General features: G+C 43.7%; 1 protein-coding gene across 4 annotated transcripts; it reads left to right on the top strand.

Moving 5' to 3' along the window:
- Nucleotides 1-1,515: 1,515 nt before the first annotated feature.
- Nucleotides 1,516-9,847, top strand: zbtb18 (zinc finger and BTB domain containing 18). 4 transcript variants are annotated; one of them, XM_078272859.1, is made up of 3 exons: nt 1,516-1,978; nt 4,151-4,272; nt 7,174-9,847. In XM_078272859.1, the coding sequence occupies exons 2-3, from the start codon at nt 4,257-4,259 to the stop codon at nt 8,886-8,888; spliced, it is 1,731 nt and encodes a 576-aa protein (XP_078128985.1). In that variant the 5' UTR covers nt 1,516-1,978; nt 4,151-4,256; the 3' UTR covers nt 8,889-9,847. The 4 variants fall into 4 exon arrangements, with proteins under 4 accessions (XP_078128985.1, XP_078128984.1, XP_078128986.1 ...); XM_078272858.1 differs by having other exon boundaries at nt 4,147-4,272; XM_078272860.1 differs by lacking the exon at nt 4,151-4,272.
- The last annotated feature ends 1,315 nt before the right edge of the window (nt 9,848-11,162 follow it).

The following is an 11,162-nucleotide window of genomic DNA, read 5'->3' as shown; positions in this document are numbered from 1 at the left end:
ATTGTTGACTATAACAAAAACATAGACTATTGCCAGCCTTTTTCTTTTAAGTAATGGAATTGCAGGTAGCCTACAAATCCAACAGTCAGTGAGAAGTAGGGAGACCGGGGATAGTTGTAACACGGGTCAGTTGTAACACGTCCAATTTCTCCAATCAGGAATAAGTTTTGAATCACCTGATTCACACTAAACATGCTCTGTTTAGAGAAGAAGCAGCACCCCTGTGACAGACACTGCACATTTTAGAAAGAAAAACCTAATTTTTAGGTAAGAAAGTATTTTTTTTTTTTTTTTAATCTAATTTAGTTTTGTGAAAGCATTGCCAGCTTTGTAGTTAAACGCAATAAACTTAAATAATGTTTATTGTGTGTCTATGTAGATATATTTCATGCAGGTTGTTAGTGCTAATGTTTTAGCTGTTAGCTGTAAATTAAGCTAGTTCATGGCGACAATAGTCTGGGTTAGGTGTAACAAGAGTCTGGGTTAGAAAATACCCCAAGTCAAAATTTTGGTTGTATTTATGTCTTGAAAAAGAAAGATGGACCGAGGGGTGCCTCTCAACAAATACACACAAATATTATGTTAAAAAGTAATTTAAGTGTTGAATAAAAGTTTCAATATGAAGTGTTTGTCATAATCCTAATTTCACGATGTTACATTTCACCCCAGTGTATATCATAATGTTACATTTCACCTCAGAGTATGATACAACTAACCCGGACTATTGGGTAAATTGTAACATTTTACTCCTTGTATTTGAGAGTAAACAGCTACAGAGATAACAGCTACACCATTTAATAGCAGACACATGTAACTAGTTTGTATCACATTTTGAACGCACTGGCTTAAAAGACCTTCAAGATACAGACAGAAATGTCAAAAATGTTACAACTATCTCGGTCTCCCCTACTCAGGTAATAACAGTATATAAATACTCTGCAAGTTAAAGTACATTTTCTATAAGTACACCCTCAATTACCCTCAAAATATAAAGTACCCTATGCAGAATGGCCCATTTCAGGATACTATATATATTTTATCATGGATTATAATCATTGATAGCTCAATATACATATCACTGATGTTGCAGCTTGTAAAGGTGGAGCTAATTTGAAGGACTTCATATACCGATGTGTATCTTAATCTATAATAATATATTATATATTTAATCAATTAAAGTACAAGTACCAAAAAAAGGCCTACTTCAGCACTTGAGTAAATGTATTTAGTTACTTTCCACCACTGCAAACAGTAGTTAACCATGTTTTTTTAACCCCTGGAAGTGGTGCACCTGTTTGTTTGATTGAACACCCACTGTTTTTTGACAGCAGGACAAAGCAAAAGCTGTTGTTATTTTAGCAATGCAATGTTAAGTATTAACAATTAAGGTTTTTTTTTTTCTGTCAAGGTGGTGCACCTGCTCACATCAGCTCCGCCTCCACCCCCCCTCCCCGCCCACCCAACCCTGCTCCGGCTTGACTACAGTACCCAGGCCGCACCGCGCCGCTCTCCACTCGCTCGCTCTCCGCTGCGCCAGTCGTCCTCACAGACTCGCCGAACCAGTTGGTTTGGCCCAGCTTCTTCTTCCCTGCCTTCTCACTGTGTGTGTGTGTGTGTGTGTGTGTGTGTGTGTGCTGCTGTTATTGCCTGGTGTCAACCTACACCGACGAGAGAAAAAGACATATCCCTCCCTCTCTTCTGTTAGAGGGCCGCTTCCAATTTGCCTTCACTTTCCTCCTCGCCGGCACCATTGGCTTCCGTGCCGTGCCAGTCAACTCGCCTCCTTTTCCCAGCCCGAGTTGAGCAGCAACAGCTCGGAAACATCTGGCCGCCGCAGAGTGCTAGACTCCCGTCCGTCCGCCTGCTCGCCTCGGCAGCCTGTAATGGAAATTAGTCCAAAGTCAATCTAGTTTGTCTCCGAAGGAAAAAAAGGAGGATTTGACGGAGGAAGCGTGGAAGACGTTGGACCGTGTTGTCTGTAAGTGCTGCCTCTTAATACCGGAGTCCGATAAGGGGCTCAGGAGAGAGAGGGTGGGTTATGGAGGGGAAAAAGTAGCTAAACCTTCCTTAGCATTACTGTGTTGTCTCCACGCACTAATAGTTGCTATGTTAGCTCTCCCTCCTCGGTGTTTTAGCAGCTGTTGTCATAGCACCGAGGCCTTCCGAACAACTGTAAATAGCTCAATATTGTAACGTTAGCCTCTTCGCTTTACTTTTGTTAGCCATGATCGGGCTATAGCTAGCTGCGTGGGTCAGTGTGTCTCTGTGTGTCTCTGTCTTTCTGTTTGTTATGTCTTCTGCCAAGAAATTAATTACAGTCTTCTTGTGTTGTTAGTTTGTTCGGTAACAATATCACAGCCTGCCTAACATTACTTTGACTTGATCATTTCCTCGTTTGACAATTTAGAGCTGCTTTAAATTAAGTTAACGGGTGTATTAGTGTAATTTATAACACAGTTATTGATGACATTGTTGACTTATGTTTGTCCAAGTGTTGAATATAGTGCTGTCACGATATTAACATGTGTCAAAGTATAACAGAAATTGAAATAGTGCGTCAGTTGTCGTGCAGCGACACAAGACTTTCTAACACTGTAATTAAAGATGCTAACTGAAACTCCAGTGGTGAAGTTAATCAAAGTTTAAGTCCGGTAATTTAATGTCTCAGACTTTGAAAGCAGAGCCGAATTTTTACACAATCTTATCAAAGATTGTAGACGTTGGAGTCGACAAAATTGTTACACCGATAAACCTATTTAAGTCGGTTTATCAGAAAACATTAAGGAAAAGTTTACTTATATTATCCAGAAATGCTTGCAATCAACGTATACACGTTGCACATGTTGCTTATCACTACGCATTATAAAACAAAGAAAAGTAATATTCTTTTGATTTAGCTCGACATTTATGTGTGCACATATCTGTCTTTTTAAATCTTGTGATATCAACCATCATTAGTGTTTTAAACTTTAGTAAAAGGTTTATTGTGGATTCGGGCAAACAGTGCAATTGAAAATAAAAGTCGTTTTGTTGCTATACCCGCATATATTAAATTCACACGCTCCAAACGTGCACACTTTTTCTAAAACGAAAGCGAAATAAGGCTGTTGTAATAAGTTTCTCCCCGGTTTATTAAGGGCTTGTATACCTTTTGTTTAGGATTTGCCGTCATTAGGTTCTTTCTTTATGACTTGTTCTCATTGTTTCCTCAAATTTCATTTTTGTTCCTGCCACTTATCCGAAGGGTCCGAGCAGGGGGCGATGGGTGGATGGATAGATAAATGAATGAATGACTGAGTGAATGAATGAATACTAGACTAGGCATCGGCGCTGAACCGTAAAGAAGTGGAAAACAATATCAGCTGCGTGCGTCTGTCAGTTGCAAATGTGCTGTGTTGGCCTTTGTTTATGGTTGTTGGAAGGAGACAGAGACATGGAGAGAAGGATTAAAAAATTAGGAAAAGGTTACAAAAAAGTTTTACTCAGAACCTCTGTATATGTTCTGTAAACTTTCCCTAGTTTTGTTAGTGGGCAGTTGTGGTTGCATTAAACTATTCTGTTTTCCGAAAAAACAAATCTGCATCCCACTGCATTTAGTAGACCCCTGTTTTTTCCCCCCAGAGATAGAAAGAGAGACAGACAGACAAAGTTGCGTGGTGTTGGTAGAATGAAAGAGGAGTCTGGTGGCAGGAGTGTAGAGGAGGCAGCATATGGCTGTAGAAAGAGCACAGCTGGAGGTAGCATCTCCATCTGAGGATGATGTCAGAGCAGCTGACAGGCTGCCATCCACCCCACCTCCTCCTCCGCCATCCCTCCACTGCCTCCACCCCTCCACTGCCTCCACCCCTCCCCAGTCCTTTATTGTGAGTCTCAGCGGCAGCCTGGGAGAGTTAGTACTGTGTGTGTGTGTGTGTGTGTGTCTGTGCGCACGCTGTGTATGTGTGTGTGTTTGTGGCTGCCGATCAGCGCCAGTTAGGAGGAGGAGGAGGAGGAGGAGGAGGAGGAGGGAGGTGGTATCTCGTTCCCCCTCCAACATCTCCTCCACTTTGCATCTGTCCCTCGCAGTTTGAACAGCGTGTTTTTTTTTTTGCCTGCCTCCCTCTTCTTCTTTTTCTTCTCTCCTCTTCTACCCACTCATTGATTCAGAAAGAGCGAGCGAGGAAGAGAAAGAGCAAGAAAGAAAGAGAGAGAGAGATACACAGCCATTCCCAGCCAGAGAGCCCAGCTATTCTGCTACAGTGGAGTTAATCAAGTTGATGCATACTGCTGCAGGTATCGTTTTGTGTGTGCATTTGTGTGTGTGTGGGTGTGTGTGTGTGTGTGTGTGTGTGTGTGTGTGTGTGTGTGTGGCAGAGTGAATAGAGTAGGAGAGTCTGGGGTAGTAGTTATTTTGTTTTGTTGTGGGGATCTCCGGTGTGTCAAACCAGTGTGAGCGCTGTGTGAAGCTACTGGTGAGTAGTAAACTCGTGTTGGTGCTACCTGTCTGAGGTGTAATTTCAGTCCGGGGAACTCATTGCTGTGTTTAAAGTTTGTACTCTAGAGAGCTGCATTTAAAGCTCATCTATTATTTTGCGATTTGTGTCCTATTTGTGTTGTCAGGTATTTTGTTCAGACACTCATTCATAGAAAGCAAAGTTACAACTGACAAAACATTATTTTAAACAGAGCTAAGTTCTTGTTTTCCCCCAGTTAATTTTGTTCAAAAAAGTGAAATTATAATTAAAAGTAATGCTTTTTTGAAAATGTAATTTAAAAAAAGAATACATTTAGTCATTATTTATAATTTTTAAATTCGAGCAAAGAAAAATAAACATTTTTTATTTAATAAAAGGTCAAAAAATTTCAAACTTTAAGCAAACAACAAAATTAGCTGCTATTTTATCCTAATCATCTTATCTGCTTTTTTTCTTTCAGTTAAATCTAACTCGCTGTAAAATTACTTGAAAGCATGTGCGGTCTTTTTTCCCCTCCTGTCGGCTGGAGTAGAGAAGACTAATTTAGAAGTTGCAGATTTGAGCTGCCTGAATTGGCTAGACAGCTGTAATCGCACTCCCTCCTAGTCTTAATCTCTTTATCTGGCTAGCAGCTGCCATATGGCCCCCGTCAGCTGGATCAGATGTGGGTAATCCTCCCTCCCCGGCCGTCCCAACCTCTCTCTCACCCTCTCCCTCCCTGCCCCGTTGTGTCTCTCTCTCAGACCCCTGCCTGAGCTAACTGCCCGGGCCGGGTGGGCTGGGTGACGGACTGCTGCCCTCCTGAGCCTCCGCTGACGGCTCTCTCCCCACCGCCGTCTTTATTTTTAGCCATCTTTAAGGATTAGGATTGATGCTGTGACGAGCAGGGCACTTACAGTGATTGTATTGTAAATCTTCTCTTCTGGGTGGTGGGCGGAGGGTGGGGGGGTTGAGGAAGAGGGCAGTTTCTACTATGGGGCGGATGTGCAGGGTTTTTCTTGTAAGATTCAGATGGGAAGGAGTGTGTGAGTGATGGATGGTGTGTGTGTGTGTGTGTGTGTGTGTGTGTGTGTGTGTTTGTGTGGAAGTAGGAGGTGGCAAAGGGGTTTGGCTGGAAAGAGCGGGGGGATAGGGGTGGAGGTGGGAGGTGGTACACCCTTGTCCCCGTAAGCCCCCTCATTAAAAGCAGTCTGAACGAGCCGGAGGGCGCACACACATATACACGACACACACACACACACACACACACACACACACACACACACACACACACACACACACACACACACACACACACACACAGTGACATTCTTGGTTTAGCTTCATTCAAATTAGGTGATTTAACTGCTTTGGTTAACACAGTGCAGAGCGGGACAAATGTATTTTCTCAGGCAGGACAAATCGACTTGGTTAACAGGTGGGACTTCATTTTTTTACAGATTTCAGTCTCGGTATCACCTTCTGTCATCCGAGAGTTAGTTGTTCATTTATCATAAATTCTACAGACTCTTTTTTAAGGACACCTGAAGAGCATTGCTGCAAGTTTTCAGTCTTTTTCCGCCCCCTCATCTAATCTCAAGCCGGTGCTCATAGGTTAAACGAGGGACAAGCTGTTTTGTTTTCAACTGTGCTATTTCAATTGGCCAGTTTTCCTGCTCGACTTAGCCTGTGGAGGTGGTTGGTAGGTAGGCTGGTACTAAGTGTGTGTGTGATTGTGTTGTGTGTACGTGAGGACAGTGTGTGCAGCTGAAAGCCGGTTACCTAAAAGGGCTGTGCCAGGCCAGGCCAAAGTGGGTTAATAAAAATAACCAGCGTAGGAGCAGCGACAATCCAGGAGTGCAGGCAGAGGAGTTAGAGAGATACAGAGAGAGAGAGAGAGAGAACGGAGAGACAGAGTAGAAGAATCTGTCGCTGCTGGTTTACCTGAGATTAAGTCTTTCTGTGGGTAAAAACTGAATTAGTAATTATTCTTTTTAATTGTAATTTTCATATTTTTTTCTTCTTAATTATTGTAGATAAAGTAAATAATTATAGAAATAACATCAACATTTGACATCGTTGTACGAACAAATGTGTGCATGACTTTACAGCAACCTGCATGGTATTTTAGAATTTGAGAAGAAATATTTCTGTAGATGTTGTGATTGTGAGTATAGTATACATAAACTATATACACATTTTAAATATATGTTTTTTTTTGTGGGTTTTAATTCACTTTTTATGTATTTAAAAATGTTCCTCTTCTACTGATGTGTTTCTTTTCTCTCGCTCATCCTCTTCTCTGTTTTTTTGACATTTGTCTCCTCTTTCTTGCGTTTCTGTTTTTAATTGGCCTCGTTAAGATCATTTTGTTTGCGTTGTTAACAAAAAAGTGACGATAAGAACAGTGTCATGATCTCTACACTTAATCTGACAGTTTGTTGTCTTTCTTCTTTTTAAAATCTTTTTGTTTCTGTCGTCGTTGAATTTAAATCGTCTTTCGTATGTGTTGCTTTTCGTCTACATTTCTTTGTTCCTTTTGTTTCTTGCGTACTTACCTTCACTGTACAAATATTAAACACCGAAAATGTTTTATTTAAAATTCAAAACTTGATTTAAAAAAACTTCCGAAATGTCGTTTAAAAACCCACATTAGGTGTAAATTTCAAGTCTTACATCACAGATCTTTATCATCTGTATCTAACTTTGACTCTGCCTCTGTGTCTCTGTGTGGCTGCAGGTTATGAGGACGGCAAGATGGAGTTCCCAGACCACAGCAGACATTTACTCCAGTGTCTGAGCGAACAGCGGCACCAGGGCTTCCTGTGTGACTCCACGGTGCTGGTGGGCGATGCCCAGTTCCGGGCCCACCGAGCTGTGTTGGCCTCCTGCAGCATGTACTTTCACCTCTTCTACAAGGACCAGCTGGACAAGAGAGACGTGGTGCACCTCAACAATGACATTGTCACAGCACCGGCCTTTTCCCTGCTCCTGGAGTTCATGTATGAGGGCAAGCTGCAGTTCCAGGACCTTCCCGTAGAGGATGTGCTGGCAGCGGCCAGCTACTTGCACATGTATGACATCGTCAAGGTGTGTAAGAAACGTTTGAAGCAGAAGTCCACAACGGAGGCAGACAGCACGCGCCGAGAAGAGGATGGTGGGTCCAGCTGCTCCGATAAGGCCGACAGTCTGTCAGATGGCTCTATAGGCCGGCCTGCTACTGCCGACCTGCTGCACAGTGATGAAGAGGAGGAGGGGAAGGTCGAAGGAGGACCGCTGTGGCTGAGGCTGCCGTCTGCAGACAGACCAAGGACACCAGCCATGGCTACAACCAGCCCAGGGCATGGCGAGGCGGAGATGCAGGGTGGGGATGGGCTGGGGGAGGGAGGAAAGCTGCTCTCCCCGGCCGGCAGCCCCACCAGCTCCACTGGATCCCTTTCACAGAGGTCCCACCGCTCCGTGAGCTCTCGTGGAGCGCACAGGGGCAGGAGGGTGTCGAATGATGCGGCTGACTGCGTCCTGGACCTGTCAGTCAAGCCAATTGCAGGCAGCAACCACAGTAACCACCACCAGTCCTATTTCAGCGGGGCAGCTACACCAGACAGCCTCCAAAGCCCATTGGCTGTGAGGGTGAAGGTGGAGAGGGGTGTGGCTTCCGACGAGGAAGAGGAACTGGGAGGTGGGGACTATGACATGGAACACAGCGGCCTCACCAAGGCGACGGCTCCCACCACCAACGGGGGCCTTGCCCACCACGGGGTCGGAGGGCCTCTGTCGGCCCAGCGGAGGCTCGGCCTGGAAGCTCACCTGTCCGCTCTGCGAGAGGCCTCTCTGGCCTCGGAGCTGGAGCGGGAGGAGAAGAGTTCAGCCACCGCAGACGACGAGGACATACTAGGGGGTGAACATGAGCGCACCCAGGCCGAGGTGAACAGCATGGATAGTTCCCTGCTGCCCTACGTCTCCAACATGCTGTCAGCTCAACACACCCAGATCTTCATGTGCCCGCTGTGTAACAAGGTATTCCCCTCCCCGCACATCCTCCAGCTTCACCTCAGCTCCCACTTCCGGGAGCAGGAGGGCATCCGCTCCAAGCCCGCTGGAGACGTCAACGTGCCCACCTGCACCATCTGCAGCAAGACCTTCTCCTGCATGTACACGCTGAAGCGCCACGAGCGGACACACTCCGGTGAGAAACCCTACACCTGCACCACCTGCGGCAAGAGCTTCCAGTACTCACACAACCTCAGCCGCCACGCAGTGGTGCACACACGCGAGAAGCCGCACGCTTGCAAGTGGTGCGAACGGCGCTTCACGCAGTCCGGGGACCTCTACCGACACATCCGCAAGTTCCATTGCGAACTTGTCAACTCGCTGTCAGTGAAGAGCGAGCCACTGGCACTGCCCAATGTCAGGGATTGGGCGATTGAGGACAGCTCCCAGGAACTGTGGAAGTAGAAACAGACTGGGTTTGACAAAGGGAAAGAGAGCAGAGAGTGAAAGAGAGGCATGGGGAGGTGAAAGAGAGATGGCAAAGTTTGATATTTGGGGTTCAAGTGAGTCATGTTCTTGTATGTCGCAAAATCTCATTCAATTGCACTTTAATAGCACATGAAAATGTTACTACTGAGTTTTTTTTGTTGTTGCTGTTTGGGGTAATTTTGTTTTATTCTATTTTATTCTGAACTCTTATTTCTATTTTGGCATACGTTCTGTTTGGTGGTTTTCATTGCGTCTAAGGACATGGGTCCCAGTGAGAATGTCTCACCTTCTTGAAGAGTTTTCACTCTGTTTGTGTTTCATCTCAGACACAACACTCCGACGCTGGCCAGCGTATCGGTCCCAGTTCCACAGACCGCAAACACCACTGCAGGAGTTCAGGTCGAACACACTGAAGTGCAAAAGCATTACAATACACTAAACGGGTACTGTGATCACCACACATACACAGTTTGAAGTAGTGTGTGTGTGTGTGTGTGTGTGTGTGTGTGTGTGATACTGCACTACTCTGGCAAAAAAATTCACCTGACGTGCGTGAGTGTGTATGAGTGTGTTTTGTGTGTATTCATTTTATTTTCTACTGGCATGGAGGTGTCGTTGGCGAAGCGCTCCCCGCTTCTCTTGTTAAGCTCTTTGGTGTTGTGTGTTCAGGGTAAAGCTGACTGACTGACAGACTAACTTATGGCACTCATGCAATGCACAGCCTCTTTTTTTTCCCACTTCCAATCAATCTGAAGTATTTTCTAAAAATGAAAAGACCTTTACAAATTATTATCATTATTATTATTATTGTTATTGATAGATTTTTTTCCTTCAATCTAGCTGGCAGTCTTTAAAACATCTCTTGTTGAAAAGGTATTTAATTTAAGGTTGTTGTATATTGTTCTGCTATAGTTTTAGAACTTAAATCCGTTAATTTCTTTAAATTAATGATTAATATTATTTTGTTACTTCTTTTGTAATGGGACCTGCTGTTGTTGCATGACGTCCAAACCTGTATATTTTAAAATAAAAAAATGTGAATTTGCTGTATTACTGTACACATTGTAATTGATCAAATATTTGACAACAGGCTTTCTTTTTCTTTTCTTTGTGAATACTACTCCAGGGTGCGGTCTGTTTGAAAAACTGAATATTATTCTCACAGTATGGAAATAATGCATGAAAATTTGATTTTGTCTTAAACCTTTAAGTTGTGGTTATTGCATCGCAGGGGGGGAGATGTTTGAACATAACACTTTTGACAGTGAAAAGTTGGATTTTTTTCTATATGTCGTAGGTCTGTCGCTGGGCTCCTAGAAGAATGTTACCGAATGTGTTTACGTCGGATGTTGAAGCGATATGATGAAGCATTTTAAGCCTCTGTGTATATGCACTGATCTCTCTGCTGCGTGCGTGTGTGCGTGTCTGTGTGTGTGTGTGTGTGTGTGTTTGTTTGTGTGTGTGTTTATGAGCCTGTGGCTTGGTTATTACCAGTCAATTTAACCTACTGAAGATCTACGTCCACCCAGCACTTCCTCCTCCTGCTCCTCCTCAGGCGTTCAATTTCTCTACTGCTGTATGTTCGTTTTCCACCTCCCATGTCTCCGTCCTCTCCAGCTCTAGATGTGGTAAAGCCATTTTTTTAAAATTATTTCTGCTCATTGGGCACTTACTTCAGGTCTGTTGAGTGCAGTAATGTGGCTCTGACTTGTAAGTGAGAAGATTAACGGGGAGAGAGAGAGAGAGAGAGAAAAATAAGGAGAGCGGCCGTAACTGAGCTGTCCGGCTGAAAGTTGAAGGGTCAGATATCTTTGTCACGAGCTGTGCTGAGCTGAGCGGGGCCGTGCTGATTCAGTACAATAACCCACATTAGATGCAGTGGTGTGAATGTGATAAGACGTCTGTTTGTGTGTGTGCGTTTCCCTCTTAAAACATAATCCTTACTTTGAGATCAATGGGAGCGAATTGGCATGCCTGAATGCACCTTTTTAAGCTAAAAGACATGAAATCAGATTTTTTGCTGAAAAGATGCCTTTATTTAAAAAAAGAACACATTTCTGACGCTATGGAAGTATTTGATACTGTAAAGCATTGTGAAATAGTTGTTAAAATTATGTATAAATTCATGGAATTTGATTGAATTTATCAGAAAATCCTTTTTTGTATGTGAATGTTGTATTTGGACTGGGGGCTACATCAGTTTAATAATCATTTTCAGTTGTTTTTTTTTAACCTCTGTATCTAATATTT

Source organism: Sander vitreus, chromosome 17 (assembly GCF_031162955.1).
Source record: "Sander vitreus isolate 19-12246 chromosome 17, sanVit1, whole genome shotgun sequence".
NCBI classification, from domain to species: domain Eukaryota; kingdom Metazoa; phylum Chordata; class Actinopteri; order Perciformes; family Percidae; genus Sander; species Sander vitreus.
This window is presented reverse-complemented; position numbering and strand designations above follow the sequence as displayed.